The 21,456-nt window shown below is 27.2% G+C and overlaps 1 protein-coding gene and 1 pseudogene across 1 annotated transcript; both read left to right on the top strand.

Moving 5' to 3' along the window:
- Nucleotides 1–15,455: 15,455 nt before the first annotated feature.
- LOC118070600 (uncharacterized) lies at nt 15,456–18,844 on the top strand. The gene is made up of 6 exons (XM_035089304.1): nt 15,456–15,631; nt 15,692–16,038; nt 16,223–16,555; nt 16,671–17,708; nt 17,750–18,585; nt 18,710–18,844. The coding sequence occupies exons 1-6, from the start codon at nt 15,456–15,458 to the stop codon at nt 18,842–18,844; spliced, it is 2,865 nt and encodes a 954-aa protein (XP_034945195.1).
- A 33-nt stretch (nt 18,845–18,877) lies between these two features.
- Nucleotides 18,878–19,620, top strand: LOC118070599 (uncharacterized; annotated as a pseudogene).
- The last annotated feature ends 1,836 nt before the right edge of the window (nt 19,621–21,456 follow it).

Below are 21,456 nucleotides of genomic sequence, written 5' to 3'. Positions count from 1 at the left end.
GTAACTAAGAAATCTTTAAGGGTGAGAACTGGTTCATGAAGGTGCGCAAGCCTTCCCTGCATGTCTCTGTTCTACTTTTGAGATTGTACCCCTCTCTAATTTTCGTAAATTTACATTTTTGTGACGGAATAAGTTGTACCGCCCATTGCAGTGTTGTGAATCGATCTATCGATCTGAAGATGATCCAAATTTGCAATAATCTAATAGCAACTTGCTGAAAATTAATTGCATTACCTTTTCTCACCCCCTTTTGATCAACATTCACCCAAAATTTTGTTTAATTCGTGAATTATTTGTCACTAAGCATCAATAAAGCGTGCAACAGGCGGGCCCCGCCCCTCACACATTGCTCGAGCATCGAGGCCCCGCCTTTCAGCTGCTCGCAATAGCGTTGAGGCCCACCTCTTAACTCCTCCTTCGCGGTCATCATTTTCCCCTTTAATTCGCTATAATTCGCTTCCTGCGAATAAATAACAGGTAAAATTATTACTAATTATTTTGTTATACGCGCCTTAATTATTCAGTTCTGGAGTTTGGTTGTTTTTGTTCCTTTAGGTCTCTTTTCCTTAACTCTTGGAGAAAGGGGGGCGCGGCCCAACTCCACGTGTTCAACTCAGACCACGTGTTGAGTTGTAACTTTCCTCCTTTTCCGTATCTAACAATATTAAAATTAATTTATAATTAACAAACCCGACTGGTTGATTATATTCACCAACATCTGGTGATTTTAATAAATTAGCTTGTTTAAAATCATACATTAATTTACTTATGTAACTGAATTACATCTACAATAAATTGATCTGTACACTGAGAAAAAATTCTTATAATTTTATGATGAATTTAAGAAAAAATTACGGTGCTTTCTCGTAATGCGGACATAAGTGACAGGCAAAGGAAAAAGTACTATAAGCCCACGAAAAAAATACGCTGTGGCACCGTAAAATTTACTTCCACGGCAAAAAGTAAAAATTTCGTTGTGGCACCGTAAAATTTCAGTCTACAGTACAAGTAAAAATTCGGTGTGGTACCGTAAAATTTATGTTGCTTATATTAATAAATATTTTTATAAAAAAAAGATCGATAAAGTAGTCATAAAAAAGTTAGGAATGAAAATTGAATCAATAATGTCTAATAATTTTTTTGTTACATTTTTATCTTTTAATTAGAAATTTTTTTTCATACATTTTTTACAAACATAAATACGTCTAAAAAATCTTAATTACTATATCTTAATTATTAATCGTTTTTTATTTGGGGTTTCTACAATACTTGTTTGATGAAAATTATATATTTGGTTACTATCTAATACTTCAAACGAATAATTGTTGCTACATACTAAATAACATTCTGTATGTTCGTCTAAAAATACTTCTAATAATTTTTTTACAATGAGATAAAATCTTAATTCATTTTCTATAATAATTTCTTTCAGGACATAAAAATTAGGGCCTTCTTCACCTGGAATAACAATGACAGAATCACTTTTCAATTCTTCACCTCCTATTTCTATTTTATTAGTTGTTTTAACTATATCGTCTGAATTTTTTATAAATTGAGGTAATAATGGGCAAATAGTTCTATATTCTATTAAATGATGTGCTGAGATTTTTTTTATTGATTTTATATCATAAAAAATGTCTTTTAAAGATCGTTTCATTAAAAATCTGTAACTCTGACAAAGTTGATGCCTGATGGCAATAGTTTTACATACATTTACTCTACTTATTGAAGCACGAGAGATTATTTTACCTTCTCTATGTTTTGCTTCAAATCGCATTGTTGATATTTTCCACAAAGGTCCACACGACTGTAAAACTCGAGGATAGTGCACCAGAAGATGATGTTTTGGCTCCATTGAATCCGGAAAAAATTTAATTAATAAATTCAAATATTCTTTTATTTTGAAAGATAATACTAAATGCATATCATAATTAAGGTCATAACTAGTAAGAATATTAATGATTGCACGTAACAATAAAACTAATTCCCAAATTTCATCATTTTCTGGGACCAAATGTCCAATAATAAGAGGTAAAAATCTTATCAATACCAACATTTCTGATGCATGCAAGATAATTTGTTCTTCTTTTATTTGGCTTTCCATTATCTCTGGTGGTTTATTCCTCACTGGACCATAGTTAAAACTTTTTATAGAGTTATTCAATGTTGTTAGGGAAAATAATTTTTTTTTATGTAGTATTTGAAAATAAGACCCAAATCATACCTACAAAATCCTTCTAATGCATCATGAACTACATCGACATATATATTTTTCATAGGGTGAAAACCTTCAATACCTTTCAATAAACATTTGGATACAATACCCGTCTGCTTAGAATCATTTATGATCAAAGCTTCTTCATAATTAGATTCATTACGTAATTCACATTCATTTTCGATAAATATATTATTTATATTAGATTTATTTATTAAGCAAAATCGACAGAACTTTGAATGTACCAAACTTTCTGTAAATCCCAATACGTAATGAATTCCTAAATTATCTCCAAGAACTAAAGCGAGACGAAAAAATAAGATTTTTTCTTCACCTCGAACATTAATTTTAACACCTTCATTTTCTAAATGCTCTAATTCTTCTCGAATTTTTGAAAAGATGACAGGATTTTCAAAACATTTACGATCCAAAGTATTAAATAATACAAACAAAAAAATATTTTCAAGTTTTGCCTGATACTTTGGAGGAAGGCAAGGAACAGATACGTAAAATGCGCTGCATTTTGAAATGCCACGATGACTGCCTAAAGGGTTATTATTCTCGTAATCATCAAAGTATAAAAACAATGGAAAAACGATTTTATTATGATCATCGGCACTCAATTTTTTCCATAACTCTCCTTGAATAAAATTCGAAATAATTAAATTGTTTTGTTTTAATGATTCAATGTAGCACAACGTTTCGTCAAGTACTGATGGAAGTTCAAGGAATTTCTTAAAAACTTTATGCAAAGGAACATATTGAGCAGTCACCGGATTCATCTTTAATTGCATTGATTGGTTAACTGATCTGTATTCTTTTACTTCGCCTAACAAATATGATTTCGGTTCAATGTAACTTATATTTTTGAATTTGCTGAAGAGGGTATGCTCTGTATCGGGAGTACAATAATCATTGACTTTTTTTTTCAACTTTTCTGTAACTGTTTTTTTTGATATGTCTGTATTAATGTTTTTTTCATTAAATAAAGAAAATACTTCATCGTCGTGAAAAACTTCATTTAAGAAGTTTGTTAACAGATGTTTTACATACTGAAGTATTTCTATTACTTGTTTCCTTGGAATATTTGGATAGTTGTATAATTTTGCAGCGAGATGAATCCAATTGATATTATGAACTTTAGTCAAAGAATTAGATGTGGAAGGTGAAGATGTCGAAAACTGAGGAGAATCAGTATTATGTGAGGTTTCTAACTGATTAAAAGAAAATTCATTGGCGACATGTAAATCACTATCATGAATGTTTATTACTGGTGATTCAAGAGTTGTTATATTTTCATTTATACTTTTTTTCTCTTTATTATATTTTCTTTTTTTAAGAACAGGCTCATCCTGACTAATATAATGCTTCTCATTAATGTGTTGTTTAACAGAATTAATATTTTTATATCTTCTAACACAAAATTCTGAACCACAATCGAATGCTTTTTCCGAAGAATGATTTAATCTAAGATGTTTTATATAATCTAAACTATCTCGTAAACGTAAATCACATGTCTTACAAATAAACATTATGTAATATTATTCTCTATTAATGTTCGGGTTAGTATTTTCGTCAGTAAATAGCTGTAATATTTTTCCACTTAAAACTTGTGTCTCCCTACTGCATTTATCGCTAGGTAGATCAATATTATAAAAAGTTTTTTGCAAAAATATCCACAAAAATTTGGATCTGAATGGATAGTTACAGTTTAGCGCAAAACAAAGTTTAAAAGTTAAGTCTATTGCATGCAAAATAGATGAGCATTGATATAAAGTGGGATTCTCTATTGTATTGTTAATAAAAGTATATATGGCGCTAAGATTGGTTAAATTTCCTACCAGTAGTGGAGTTGGTTGAAGAGTTGTATTATTAGCAACACAAATATTTCGTTGTCTGTTTATACCAATATCAATTCCAGTCGCTGATTCAACATTGATTAGAAAATCCTCTTGTTTTTCTCTGATTGATAGTTTTCCATATTTTTGTCCTCGAGGTGTTGTTATCAAGTATGGCAGCAAATATAATAGTACTACATCCTTATTGTGGTCTTGTAAATTAGATAGAGAGAGCAGCAATCCCAAATCTTCACCAAATAATTTTCCAGAATCCTTAAGGAGTTGATGAATAATAGGTCGTGCTTTATTCCAGCGTTCAAAAAATATTGTTTCTCTTCCTGGATACTTAGCCGCGAAATCCTTCAATAACTGTAACCAATATTCTTATTAGATAATAATCACATTAACGCAATTTTGTTAATCAAATATATTTTACCAAATCTGCGCCTAGCTGGTTTTTAAGAACAGGGAAGTTATTATAATATTCAACAACTGAAGTCCCTTGATTTAACTGCAAAGTTCTTACAGAACGTGAAGTGTCCCAGTGTTGTTGGACAAGGTCTGGTGGGCCGACATGAGTTTGTAACCATTCAGCTGAGTTGCGCGAATCATCTGATAATTTATTAATAAAGTCATTCATGACGTCATTAAGATGGAAAAAATTGCTACATTTTTCTTTTAAATATCCATACCTGTAATGAGTGGGACAATTTGATCAGATGGCAGTTCTTCTGATTGTACCAGATTTTGTTGGCGTAATACTCTTAAAGTATAATCGTAATGATCGTATAAGATTCCACTTGCATCAATTTTTATACGTTTGGTAATTTTACTGCCATCTGCTTGAATAACTTCCTTACGTTCGGATCTGTATGGCGTATACCATACGTTACAATACTCTCCAGGGAATATTTTTTCAATGTCTTTGTCCCAAGACTGGAATACTTCAGCTGATATGCTAAAAAAAATCAAAGTATGATCATCAACGAATTATAATGATTTATTATTGATGTAAGTAAGTTATATTTCACTTACTGAAACTTATTTATGCTTTCCACATCATCTTCAGTAAAAATTGCTGCCGTCTGCCGATTTTTTTCCCATGCAACTAGAGTACGGCTTAATTTGCATCTTACGTTCTTTGCTAATGTTTTATGGTCACGGTAAAATTTTATAACTGATTTTCCATCTGATGATTTCAGCAAAATTTGATATACTGGCTAAAAGAATATATAATTGCAAATAGTTTTAAATAATTATTGTATTCAAAAAATAATAATAAAGTCAAAGTGAAATATTGATAGACTTACATTAGAAATTATTTCCTGTCTTTTAAAATGATTATTCACGTCCTATAGCAATAAAAAAAATATTTAAATTAACTTTATTTATAAATAAAATTTATGAAATATCAAGTGTTTTCAAATTGCTAAAAAATAATAAATTCAAAGAGGTTTTTTTTACTGAACTTACCATGTTAACTGGAAAAAGAATCACAAGATATAAAAATGACTAAATATGATAGATATAAATTACGTAAAGTGCTATGTTATATTTTAATGGATTAAATAATAAGATAAAAAATATTAATCACGAATATATTCAATAAAGAATAAAAAAAAACGTTAGCTTTAAAATACTTTTTTCAAAAAAAGTTTAGTATTAAAAACAGGACGTTAATGAATCATGTCTTCTATGAACGGATGTTTTTTAATAAAGATAAGCTAAGTAATCTACAGATTTTGATAGAAAAAATGCATATAATAAACCCAATATATCACCAACAAATCATTTATAATAAATTTTTAGTAAATAATTAATAATGTAAACACTAACACTCACAATAAATGATTCGCTGTTTCAAAAATTCCGACGATCTTACTCTTTCGAAGACTTTCAGATAACTGACTGGTCTAGACCTGTCAAAACAACGATCTTCTAGTTGAAAATGCAATAGAGGATAGGCAAAAGATATAAAAATTCTCTTTGTCAAACTGCACTACGATTTGAAGATCCCATGTGTGTAGCAGAGATCGGCCTGACCCTATCAAAACAAACTTTTTTTTGTTTGAAAGTCATAAAACTTAGGTATTCAAAGTATTAACCGAGATCTTAACATGCTGCCTAAGGTAAAAAGATATGCATCATAACAACTCTGGAACAATGATTAAAAATATATCGATGGAAATGAAATTTATTTATGTGAAATAATAAATATAAATTTTAATAACTAATTTTTTTTTATTAATTTGAATGAATTGTCAGAACGTTATTAGCATACATGCATTGGTATATTAATATTGTGTATATTACGTTATTGAATTAATGATAAAAATGATAGAAATTTTATACTTACAGACTTGGTTAACCATCATGTAATAAAAATATTTATTATACACAACACTCGTAATTTCCAAAACAACTCGATTACACCCGAACATCATCGAATTCTAAATTGAGTGAAAAATTACTTTTTCGCTCAGTAAAAATTACTATGTGGCACCGTAAAAATTCTTTTGTGTACTAGGACATCTTGATGAAGACCAAGTAAATTTTTCTCGAAGCAACAGGAAATTTTACCAGCAAAAAAAATTTACTGTGCTGTACAGTAAAAACTTCTAAGACGTTACGTAAAAATTCTTAGATAAATATTAAAAAATACTATGTGAAATGTATTTTTTATATCTTCAATTCGTAAATTCTATAGCGACTTGTCACTTATGTCCGGTTTACCGGCGACAGACCCGTAATTTTTATAAGAAATTTTTCTCAGTGTATACATAAATATATAGATAATTACTTACATATTATTTATTAATAAATTACGGCGGAATATTGATTAAATTGAATATTGCTACTGCATCTTTCATGTAATTTATGCAAAATATTAGCAATTAGTTATAGACGCATTGTCTCAGGTCATTAAATTACTTACCTATTATCAAATTAAATAACATCGTGCAATAATAAAACTTATTTCTCCAATAACAACCAGTTACTGTCATCTAATGACTATTAAATAACTAATCATAATTAATTAAACTAGCAATAATTGGAAAAAAAAAGGGTAAAGGGGAATATTTTAGAAGCAATTTTTCCTTTTTCTTCCCCCCCTCCACCCTTCCTGCGTATTAAATATATTGAGGTCGTTTCTTACAAAGTCGTTAATTAATAATTATAAAACGCGTATAAATAATAAATAAATAATTTGGATGCTAATTTTTCTTTTCTTTTTTTTTTTTTTGTTTTCTATTATTGCATTAACGAAGTATAATAAACAATTCCCTGATATAATAATCAGTAATTCATGAGGCCTTAGTTATTCTTACCATCTCGGTCTACTTTATCGACTCACCAATACCAGTTCGATCGTTCCTCGTATTTAATTCATTACGCTGAAATATCGAACATAATAATAAATTGTAATCATTAATTTGATATTAATAATATTAAATATCACTACGGTTTCTTTCCTGCTGAATTGAACAAGTTTAATGAATTTTATCATTTAATTATAACCCTATATATGGTGTTATATACTTATAAATGTTATGAATGTATCTAGACCCTAATTTTTGATTTTTTTTAATAAATAGATAATATACACCCTCATGAGCAAAGTGGTATTAATAAGGACGTTCTCGTAAAAACCATCAAATATAATTCTAGATTCTGTATTTTGGCTATTATGAGAACGTGACAAAAAACCGGCCATTATAAGGACACATACGTACAGTGGGTATTACAAGGATATTTATCTCTGAATCGATGTTCATGCAATTTCTCATGCGAAATGTTGATATGAACGAAAATGACCGTTCACATAAATAAAGAAAATCAAATTACACTTAATTTCTGCCATTTCTACGAAGCCCAATAAATAAAAAATTAAAAATAAAATTACAGTTTATTGTATGCCAAAATGACGGATCACACAGCATGTTGTAGCTAGGAATGTATTGAATAATACAATAGGATTGGAATGCAAACCATAATTGGTCTTATCTTATCTTCTGTTACAACGGAAAATTGAATTTTCCTGCTAATAGAAAAGAGTCCAAGCCATGAGACAATTTAAAAAGTGCAAGTGTATGCTTGGAGTTAATACGGATTGACCAAGAAAAAAGATTAATAAATTAAAAATTTAAACAAGCGTTACAATGAAAAAAAAAATATAATTCTATATGAGAAAAAAAAAATTTATACTGACAGGATTCGATCTCATGACCTAACGATTCGGAGTCCGCTACACTACCAATTACGCTATACTGATATTTGTTTTATATCTCTCGTATGATTTTCATAAACTACTCATATCCATTCACATATATGTATTAAAAAAAAGTGTTGCAAAAACTTCAGGGTATCTTAGTACTTCAGTCGGTGGAGTTTGATAAAAAATCTACATGTATGCATAATTTATTGATAACAAGTAATAAGGCACATAAACCATCGCGTCAAAGATTAGCAAAGTTAATATCATTAATATATATAGACTCGTTCTCAAGTTTTTTACTATATATTTACATTTGAAATAATACCCGCTTTTTGTCTATTGTAATTAGTAATTACCTGCAAAATTACACCTTTTATTTTTATTTTTTCTGTTTTATATGTACAACAGGAGGTTCTCATAATTGCCACTTTATCAACTTTTTACATTGGTATTATGGCTATTATAAGGACACATCCGCGGATAAGCAACTATATAAATAATTATAGAGAGTGGTTATTATGGAAACATCTATTGCTTTACGAAAAAAAAAGATAGTTATTTGAAATATTAAATAAATATACAGACATAATTTTTTCTTTATTACTTACATACTAGTGTGTTTTATGTACTTAAGGTTTTGAGATCAAAAAATTTTTTTATCCTTGTACGATTCTACTACATGTCTTCATGTATTGTAGCGTAGAAATCTGTGCAATAATATGCAACAATATTCGATTAAAAAATGTACTAGCCTGATACATGTCTAAACGTAGAATTATTATGAGAATATTCAATATTATAACTTCGTTACGAAAAGACGGTATGATATGGATATAAGATAATGTATGTAAATGTTGTGTTCAAGTATCAACCTATTATTTCAAGGATTATCAGAAAAGTATTTTTGTACGCTTTTTCTAGTCAGAAGCTACAAACATGAATATAATTTTACTTTTATTACTTACGTACTATTAGTTTATATGTAAAAGAATATGTTGTGATTCTTATGGTTACAGTTTTGAGTTAGAAATTATATCTTTTTTTCCAACACATATATTCGATAAAGTAATTGCACACTTATATATTTAAGTGCAATATTATTCAGTTGAATAAAACGTACTAGTCTGTGTTAACAGAACTCATAATTATAATATACTACATTGTCAGAAAAAAATTGGAAGTCGAACTTTGAACAATAAATGTAGACATTGTATACAAATAAATACTCATTTTATTGATATACATGACAATAAATTTTATTTACAATTAAGTAAACCTGACCTGCGAACTTCTATATATTTAGGTTCGTATAGTAACAAATGATCAAAAACTTTTGAAAATAGTGTACGATACAATTGATTATAGACATCAGTTCTGTATGAAAAAAAAGTAATTTTTATTAATTAATTCTTTCTATTCATCCAATTAGTTCCGGAAGAATGTAAAGAGCAATGATCGATAAAATCAAATAAACGAGAGAATGTTTTCAATCCTTGATAATTCTGGACTGCGTTATTCATGTTAAAATAATATTTACTTGCTCATGAACATATTAACGAAGATAAAGATAACTAGCAATAAAAAATTTTTTCAGAAAAAAACGATAATTCACGTAAAGCAATAGATGTTCCCATAATAACCACTCTCTATAATTATTTATATAGTTGCTTATCCGCGGATGTGTCCTTATAATAGCCATAATACCAATGTAAAATGTTGATAAAGTGGCAATTATGAGAACCTCCTGTTGTACATATAAAATAGAAAAAATGAAAATAAAAGGTGTAATTTTGCAGGTAATTACTAATTACAATAGACAAAAAGCGGGTATTATTTCAAATGTAAATATATAGTAAAAAACTTGAGAACGAGTCTATATATATTAATGATATTAACTTTGCTAATCTTTGACGCGATGGTTCATGTGCCTTATTACTTGTTATCAATAAATTATGCATACATGTAGATTTTTTATCAAACTCCACCGACTGAAGTACTAAGATACCCTGAAGTTTTTGCAACATTTTTTTTTAATACATATATGTGAATGGATATGAGTAGTTTATGAAAATCATACGAGAGATATCCTATATCTTAAAACTCATGACATTTACCGGGTAATGGACACGACATTAGAAAAATCTTTCAAATAAGCATAAAAAACGGCAATGTCATAAATTAAATAGGAAATTATGTAAGAATTATGTCTACTGGATAGAACAAAAAAAAATGATAAAAAATTGACTTTTTCTATAAATAAAAGAACTTTGAAAATTAGATTTTCAAATCAATGAATCACAACAGCGTCATCATTTTATTCGTTCTCTGATTGGTCGATTTAAAACTTGGTTTTTGAAAATGGTTTTTTTTCTTAGAAAAATGATGGGATTTAATCTATTTACTAGACATTCATCTCTTAATTATAAATCAAATTAGTAATTCCATAGTTTTTTATGCTCTTTTGGGAGCATTTTCAGATTTCATATTGGATTCCCGGGAAATGTCACGAGTTTGAATAAAAGAGAGAGAGAGAATATAGAAAAAAAAATTATGATATTTATTATTAAAAGTTGAACACAAAAAGATAACCGAATAAATATCGATTGATCAGCGTCTATTGACAATAAATATATTTATTAACAATAAAGAATCCCATAAATTTATTCATAGACATTTTTATAAACAAATAAAAATTGTTTATAACAAATAAACTTGGATTTACAGAATCGAGTTATTTTCGAACAAGTTAAATATTGCGAATAATAATAAAATAATTTCTAATAATTTTTTTATTGTTATAAACAAATAAAAATTGTTTATAACAAAAAAACTTGGATTTACAGAATCGAGTTATTTTCGAACAAGTTAAATATCGTGATTAATAATAAAATAATTTCTTTAATAATTTTTTTATTGTTATAAACAAATAAAAATTGTTTATAACAAAAAAACTTGGATTTACAGAACGAGTTATTTTCGAACAAGTTAAATATTGCGAATAATAATAAAATAATTTCTAATAATTTTTTTATTGTTATAAACAAATAAAAATTGTTTATAACAAAAAACTTGGATTTACAGAATCGAGTTATTTTCGAACAAGTTAAATATCGTGATTAATAATAAAATAATTTCTTTAATAATTTTTTTATTGTTATAAACAAATAAAAATTGTTTATAACAAAAAAACTTGGATTTACAGAACGAGTTATTTTCGAGAAAGTTAAATATTGCGAATAATAATAAAATAATTTCTAATAATTTTTTTATTGTTATAAACAAATAAAAATTGTTTATAACAAAAAAACTTGGATTTACAGAATCGAGTTATTTTCGAACAAGTTAAATATCGTGATTAATAATAAAATAATCACTTTAATAATTTTTTATTGTGAAAAACAACTTAAATTTTTTTTTCTCCAGAATGTTATTAGAATTGAATAAACAATTAGGTATTATTGAATACAAAAAAAAATGTTTTTTATTTATTGCAATTTTGATATTACAAAAATACTGTTCAGTACATACTTTATGTAGTCATACTTCCTTACATAGATAAACTTATGTTTTTACTCAATCAGTGAACTTTTTCCTTATGTCTAAATGTGTTCTTTTCAATATTTGAAAAAGAAAACAGAAAAATCAATATTTGATAATGACAAAAACTAAAACTTAATCAGTCAATAGCTCACTGTGAATGACTGGTCATTCTTTCTCATCAAAAAAAGTTATTTCTTTAAAGTACAAATCAAAATACATCTTTTTTTCCTACTTCAACTATTCGAATATAAGGTACATGTAACAATTTTTAAATATTTCTCAAAAATTGAAAAAAAAAAATTTCGTTTCTCTCTTAAAGAAAATTGGTTTTAAATAACAACGAACTTTTTTAAATTTCCGTACAGATAACTAAAAATATTCCTTTTATGTTTTTACGTTTGTATCAATTTTTGATATAATAGAAAACAAATAAAAAATTTAACTGATCATCTTTATAATTAATCAAGTTTTAGAATTTTAGCCTCACTTGAACATAATACATCATCGCCAAACGGGGTTTTTCGTTTTAATGGTCGGTAGCCATTCTCTAACTCTTCCTGTGTAAGTGGCTTCTCTTTAGTTTTGGTTATTTTATCCATATTCGCTATGTAAATGATTATTACTCCCCCTATGAAAATAAGATGATAGTAATTGTTATTATAGTTACTATTATTAGTCATGTTTATTATTTAATTTTTTATTTGAATTATATTTGATAAATATTATTTACTTAAATGATGACAAAAAAATGAAATTATAAATTACTTCTAACCTTTATTGGGTCTGACTTCACCGATAATATTAACATGACAACCTTCTTGGTAATTTTCTGCTTTGGTAGGGTCAAAGTTTGATACCTGAATCCTGACACGATAAATCCCATCAGTTAATACTCCGGAACCGTACGTAGCTCCATTGAATTCATTAGTAACAATACTTTGCTTAATATAAGCATTTGTACCTAAGAACAGCAATTCATATATAATTGTAATATTTAGTTTTTTCATTTTTCATGACAACAAAGCAATTGATATGAATAAAGTACATAGAATGTAATATATTAATTAAGTTAGGATTAATACAGAATTCAAGAAAATAAGCAACTTACTGATTAAGTTTGTTTGAATTTTATTTAAATCTTGGAATTCGACGCTGATAATTTCGTTAGTTTTTTTATTGATATTGTAAGTTCCTAATAGTTCTACTTTAGTATTTTATTGACAGATAATTCTATGTCTGCTACTATTCCACAAGGACTATCAGCATATGTTGGATAAACTTTATGTCCATATGCTCCACGAATATTAATAATCTATAAATTTAGAAAAAAATTTACAAGAATATTGCAATCAGTAATATTTCAGAGATAAATGAGATAAAGTGTATAGAGAAAGAAGATTTAATATTACTTACTGTACCAAGGGATATCTTATTGACAAATTCTTGAGCTCTATCATTCCAAAAAAGAAGCCGTACTTTCCTCCCCATTGTGTTATTAACAATTACTTTAAAGACGTTCTTCGTGTCTTTGGAAACACCTTTGAAACCTTCAATGCATTCTACATAACCTTTCAATTTCCTACGATTACGATATTAATATCAATTGTGTTAATAATTTCTGTGTTTATGATAAACAAAATAAAAAAATATAAAATATCCCTGTATTTTGTAACTAAAATCAGTTTTAGAAATTTCTTAATAGAAAATAATATTAATTAGAACCTTAAAATTAAAAACTCAAAATTACTTTATTGAATATAAATGAATAAAAAAAATATTTACAGTTCGGTATCCTTTGCAGTGTATTCATCAATCTCACCATTAGATGTAAATTTATAAATATTTGATGTCATTTTTAATAAGAGATTTAACAGAAAAGTTTTAATAACAACGAAACGTGACTTATTCTATTTGTGATAAAACCGGAAATGGATTGACTATGAATATAAATATGATTAATGATGTATTGATAATTACCGGTCGATAAATTTTAATCAATTCATTGAACCGAGTATACATGATCCTCAATAATTACTTTTAATTGTTACCACCAGAGACCAAAAAGAAAACGGCAACTTCACTCACCTCAATATAATTATTTATCACTGTTATCAGTTATTTGTGAAAAACATTGAAATTTCCAATTTTGCAATTTATGTGAATAAAAAAAAAATCTTCTACTTATATATGATTATTAATCGATTTTTACAATTAAGAGTTTTCGATCATTCAGTTATGTATTGATCTGAAAATATTTTCAATAGAAAACTATAAAATTGAAGTGTATCATTTGACATTTGACATATGATGTAAAGTAATAATTCATATTCTAAGGTAAATTTCATAATGTTTAATTGATGTAAATCAATAAAAAATTAAAAAATGATATACATTTTCAGATTGAAATTCGAATCATATTTTTATACAAGTATTTATTGTAATTATGATTATCTTTTTCACAGTTAAAATTAAGTTACATTGGTTATTGTTGGATATATTTTATTCACTATCAAAATTATAATCAATTCAGGATTGGATATAATTAATTGATTTTTTCGGATGAGTCACATATTAAAATCAAATCTGTCATCGCTTTTCAAGTAAGAAAATAATATTATTAATTGAATATATCTAACATGCAAATAGATCAAAATTTATATTTTAAACATTTAATAACGTAACTTAAATAAATTTGTCAACTAAGAAAGATCAGAAAATTACTGATTACTGACTAATATATTTTACAGTGATAAAAAATTGTACTTTATGTATGTATGTATATATATAATCAGTGATGATTTTACATTATAAGTTAAAACATATTTAATTTTTTATGTTTTTAATATTTTTTTTAACTGTGTAAAATATAAATTTTTCAATAAAAAAAAATAATATGATATTCAATTTCTTATTAAGTACTTAATAATAAAAAAAATATGTTTATTAACTGAATGTTTTTTTTTCAGGTTTGCAGAAATTACCAAATCTTAACTTAACTAATACTTTCATTAAATACCAAACTGATTTTTTTAACAAAAACAAACTATTGAATACTCTATATACCAACTATTGCTTACTAGATAAAAAACGTACTTTTACTATAATATCAAAAAAAGACTAAATAATAAGAAATAAGAAACAATACATCACGATAGATTGAAAATCAATTTTAAGAAGTTATTAAAATCTTTACTTTTCTTTCCTGTATCGTTAATTTTTGCTATGAATTAAATAACCGTAATTTTATATTTATCTGATAATTACTTAATTTTGTTACTAATAATAAGAATTAACCAAAATCATTCTTTTAGCTAATTGTAAATAAATTACTAATTGTCATACAAAAAATTTATTAGTACATTATTCAGTGAAAACGAATAACTTGATAATTATAAATAAAAATTTAAGAAATTACAATTGATTTTTATAGTTCATTAATATCTTTTATTTCATGTTTGCTGTATATATCAACGAATATACTTTATACATATCTTAAAATCTTAAATCAAACATTTAATTAATCTAAGATTAATTTACATATTTTTTGAATCTGTGACTCTCAATAAACATTAGTAAAAACTATATCTATAATTTCTTTTATAACATTGAAAAAAATTTATTACTCAATTCAGTGTTGTTTACAATTATGGGTCGAAGGAAAATGAATCTTACGCCTGAAGAAGAAATTGAACATAAAAGAAGACGTCGCGAAAATAATGCTGAAGCTGCCCGTCGTTATAGGGCAAAACGTAAAAATCAGAAAGCCCTTACAACTGATACAAATCTTCTCCATGATATGAATTCCAATGGGAATACATCTCAGTCAATTAATAATATGAATAAAAATACGAATACTTACAATAATGATAATAATAATGGTAGCAGTAGCAATGTTCTTTTAGGTAATTCTACATTACAAAGCCCAAGTACGGCTAATGGCATCTTTAATGTAAATCTACCAATCGTCATAAATACTGTTACAGAAAACATTTCTTCAAGTTTCACTAACACAAGAAGTATTTCCGAACATTATATTGGAAAAATGGACGTATACTGTTGTCATTGTAACGCGAAACACTTTAATGCTGAAAAAGTTGCAAATAAAGGAATGTCTTTCAATGACTGTTGCCATCATGGTGAGGTTAAACTTGATCCGTTACCGGATTTCCCTGCATTTTTAAAATCGTTATTTGAAAATACTCATCCTAAATCGAATAATTTTTTCCAATGTATTCGTCGATTTAACAACTCTTTTGCTTTTGCTTCGTTCAATGCTAATTTAACCGATTTATCTTCTCAACGTCGGGGTCCATATTGGTTTTAAAATACAAGGACAAATATATTACCAAATCAATACTGCACTTTATTCTTTACCAAATGAAAGTCCAAATTTTGGACAATTATTCTTTATAGATGCTCAAGAAGCTTTAGAAATTCGTTTGAAAAATAATATAGAGTGTGATAGTGAAATCTTGAAGGAACTTGACACTTTCATGCGACAGAATAATGTATTTGCAGATTCTTATCAAATGATGGCGAAAGAACTTAATAAACAATGTTCCAATAGTAATAATAGTAATGATGACCCAGAATTGCATTTAATGTTTACATTGAAACCAGGTGTAGATAAAAGACGGTTCAATTTTCAACGAGAAAACGAAGTTGCTGTTATCTTCTCAACAACTGCTGATGGTGAAATTCCGGAATCATATGTTTCAGTGATCAATAAAAATACTAAATCTTACAGTACGTTAGTACAATGGATCCAAATGTTGAACCTTGGATTTATCCGTTATTTTACCCATTTGGTACTAGAGGATGGCATAAGAATATATCTTACGTTCATAAACAAAACAAAAAGTTACGCAGAATGATTATCATAAATACAGAATAGCAATTAGAAATGAATTCAATGTTTTCTTAATGGGACGCCGGTTATTTCAACAATGGGTCGTTGACAGTTATGTAAAAACTGAAAAAGATAGATTAAATTATTTAAGGAATAATCAAAAACAACTACGTGCGGAATCATACCAAGGCCTAATAGATCATTTAAATAAATGTCGCAACAGTGAAAACAATGATAACACTACTAATATTGGAAAAATGATAATTCTTCCTTCATTATTTTCTGGATCTCCTCGTAACATGTTACAACATTATCAAGATTCAATAGCAATTGTTCGAAAATTCGGTAAACCAGACATATTTGTGACGATGACATGTAATCCTAATTGGCTTGAAATTAAAGAAAATTTATTTTCAAAACAAACTGCTGCAGATAGGCCAGATATAGTAACACGTGTATTTAATATAAAAAAAAATGCTTTAATTGATATGATTGTTAAAGAACGTCATTTCGGAGAAGTTTTAGCTTATGTATACGTAATTGAATTTCAAAAACGTGGATTACCTCATATGCATATGTTAATAACGTTAGCAGAGAAGTATAAAATAACAACTCCACAAATGGTCGATAAATATATTTGTGCTGAAATCCCAAATGAATCCGATGATCCTATATTATATGATATAATTACTAAAAATATGCTTCATGGACCATGCGGAAATTGGTGTATAGTAAATGGAAAATGTTCGAAACATTACCCAAAAAAATTTCAACAAGAAACAACTATGGATGAAAACTGTTATCCTTATTATCGTCGCAGAGATTTAGGAATTATTTTTACTCGATCTCAAGGATCTCACTTTACAAATGAACATGTAGTTCCATATAATAGAATACTTTCGAAACGATTCAATTCACACATAAATGTAGAAATTATTTCATCCATAAAATCAGTAAAGTATTTATATAAATATGTTTATAAAGGACATGATAAAGCGCTCATAACGATAAATGGAAATGTTTCAAATAGTGATAATAATGCTATATTCAGTATGATGAAATTTATAATCATATTGAAACTCGCTATGTAGGACCAGCAGAAGCTGTGTGGAGAATATTGTCTAAACCATTACAGGAAAAAAGTCATAGTATTATAAGATTACCGATTCATTTACCAAATCAACAAAATTTATTAATCAATAATGACTGTGATGAAGCAGAAATTAGAAATGTTTTAGAAAAGCAAACTATGTTAATTGATTTTTTTGTATTGAATGCACGTGATCAGAATGCTAGAAAGTATATTTATACAGATATTCCTTATCATTATGTATTTAAAAAAGAAAATAGATCAAATACTTTTCATTGGGTACAGCGTCAAAAACAGTTTAAAGTTATAAGTCGAATGTATTCAGTAAGTCCTTCACAAGTCGAATTATTTCATTTAAGGTTATTATTAACAAAAGTAAAAGGACCAAAAAGTTACGAAGATATCAGAACAGTAAATGGTCATACATATGATACTTATATGAATACTTGCTTGGCATTAGGATTGATTGAAGATGATAATGAATGGGAACGTGCATTAGGCGAAGCAGAGAGTTGGATGATGCCATATCAATTAAGATATCTTTTTGTTCGTATATTACTGCACTGTTATCCGATGTATCCTGATAAACTTTGGGAAAAATTTAAGAAGTCAATGTCAGAAGATTATACAATAAATTTGGGATCAATTCTAGGTGAGAAAAAAGCATACTTTCATATAAATTCTATACTCTGTGATGAAGGATCACATATATCAAATTTTCCAAATATGCCACAAATGACAGATTGGGAATATGTAGATGATAACGGAACAATACAGGAAAATAACCATCGTGGAGCTCAGCAATATCAAACATTAAATGAGCAACAAAAAGAAATTGTAGACCATATATTAAATTTAAGTAATATTAATAATAGCAATATACCAAATTGTATTTACATAGATGGACCCTGGTGGGTCTGGAAAAACATTTATTTATACAACGTTGTAGTATTTATTAAAGTCTAAAAACCGAAATATTTGTACTATGGCTTACACAGGAATTGCTGCTACGTTACTCCCAAATGGGAAAACTCTTCATAAAACTTTTAATCTGCCTGTACCTCTTTTTTCTGATTCATCATCAAACATCAAATAAATTCAAAACAAGGCGAATATTTGAAAAACATTGATGTTTTTATATGGGATGAAGCACCAATGGCACCAAAATATGCTTTAGAAGTAATAGACCGAACTTTAACGCGATATGATGAATAGTGAGGTACCATTCGGTGGAAAAGTAATGATTTTAGGAGGTGATTTTCGGCAGTTACTGCCTGTAAAAAAAAATTCAACGAGAACAGAATTAGTAAGTTTATCTATCAAATATAGTTATCTTTGGCAATATTTTCATCAATTTACATTAACTCAGAATATGCGTACATTACCTTCAGAAGTCGAGTTTTCAAAATTTTTATTAAATGTTGGTGACGGTACTTTGAATGATAATAATGATAATTTAACGTTACCAAATCAATGTAATATTTTTAAAAACGATCAAATGATTGAAAATATATTTTTTAAAAAGTTAATTATTCAAAAAAAATTGACGAATTATCTAAATGTGCAATACTTTCAGCAAGAAATGTAGATGTTAACAGAATAAATAATGAAACTGTCCAATTATTAGATTATGATACTGAAAAAGTTTTTACAAGTAATTGACAGTACGGAAAATTGTGATAATGGGTGATATTGATGATGTTATATTACCAGAATATTTAAATACTTTAAATCCACCAAATTTTCCATTTCATGAACTCATATTACGAAAATTTTGTATTGTTATGTTACTTAGAAATCTCAATATTAGTGAAGGATTATGTAATGGTACAAGATTAATGATTCTTGAACTTGGAAATAATATTTTAAAATGTAAATATTGAATGGAGATAAATCAGGTGAAATAGCATTCATCAGCCGCATTACATTATATTGTGAAGATATTTATCCTTTTACATTCAAAAGAAGACAATTTCCAATTGTATTAGCATTTGCAATAACTATAAATAAAGCACAAGGTCAGACATTTGATATGATTGGAATAGATTTAACTAAAGATATTTTTAATCATGGACAATTGTACGTAGCATTTTCAAGAGTTTGATCTTGGGAAACTTTACATGTATACATAAATGATGAAAAAACAGACAGAACTGTAAAAAATTATGTTTACAAAGAATTATATTTATAATTTATACTATTCACAATATTGAATTCAATAATATTATGAATGTTTTAATTATGTTAACTTGAAAAAAAATATTCTTCAATGCTAAACTGTTATTAAATTTTTCACATTATAAATTTTTTGATTGTATCAACCGTGTATAATAAATAAATTAAATTATAAAAAACCAAATAATAAGCTAATCAAACTGCTCAAAAAGAAATGAATTTCATTATAATACATTTTAATACAATATACAATATATTTACGAACGAATAACCATATCAAAATTTACAAATCAATCTGTGACTTAATGTTCCAATCTTTCAAATTAACTATCAAGTAGAAAGTTTCTAACGTGTTTTATTGGGCAAATCAAATAATAATCCCACCGAAAATCAAGCGCAACCAAATATGAGATGTATCGAATGGTAGTTTCAACGAAGAATATGAATTCAAATTATAATTTTGAAGGCAACTACAGTCACGTAGTTTGTTAGTTATAGATATCAATCCATCAGAAATTTATGTCAGCTTAATGAACTTGAATATAAATATATATATATATATATATATATATATATATATATATATTTATATTTTTTTTAATTATTTAGATGTGTATAAATTATTAGGAAAAGTTTTATTTTTGAATTTTAGTATATCATCCATTATACATTTTAATAACTGATCTTACGATTAATGACACTTTATTGAAATTATCCCAACTCTCATCTATTGGTAAAAATCGCTTGAAATTATTGGAAATTATCAAATGTTTAACCTAAATAACTTTGAGACCATTGGACAATATCTAAAATGATAGTGATTTTTACATTTGATGCAACAGCGCACTCGGAGAGCGCGCTATCTTTGTTTCTAGTAAAACAAATATGAGTATAGCATCATTGGTAGTGTAGCGGACTCCGAATCGTTAGGTCATGAGATCGAATTCTGGCGGTATCAATTTTTTTTTTTTGTTCTACAGTAAAAAAACATCATATTGTTCTTTTATAAATAGCAATTCTAGTGTCAATTTGCTCTTTTTTCTTAATTTCTTCTTTAAATCAACTTTAAGCACACACCATTGACGGATAATAGACTGATAAATGGATTACTTGTTATCCTCCAGATATTCTATTACTTGTTAATAAAAAAATCAGGAAATAAAAAAACCATGTCATACTTCACAAGTACTTTTGTAGTAGTTATAACAACATTCATTATCCGTGATAATTGATTTTTCACTATAGAAAAAAAACGATAATTCACGTGAAGCAATAGATGTTCCCATAATAACCACTCTCTATAATTATTTATATAGTTGCTTGTCCGCGGATGTGTCCTATATATACTCATAAACATCTGTATATAATTATATACATGTTGATGAATTAAGTGTCAATTATTGGGACCGTTCTCATAGTAACCAATCTATAGATTTGTGTTACTATGGGGACCGTCCCCATAAACCCCAAATGTTCTCACAATGTAACACTTAACTGCCGTTTTCGTTCTCATAACAGCCGCCTTACAAATAT

Source organism: Chelonus insularis, unplaced genomic scaffold (genome assembly GCF_013357705.1).
Source record: "Chelonus insularis isolate UGA/USDA-ARS -01 unplaced genomic scaffold, ASM1335770v1 contig_65_pilon, whole genome shotgun sequence".
Taxonomy (NCBI): Eukaryota; Metazoa; Arthropoda; class Insecta; order Hymenoptera; family Braconidae; genus Chelonus; species Chelonus insularis.
The sequence above is the reverse complement of the archived record's forward strand: the minus strand, read 5'-3'. Positions and strand labels throughout refer to the sequence as shown.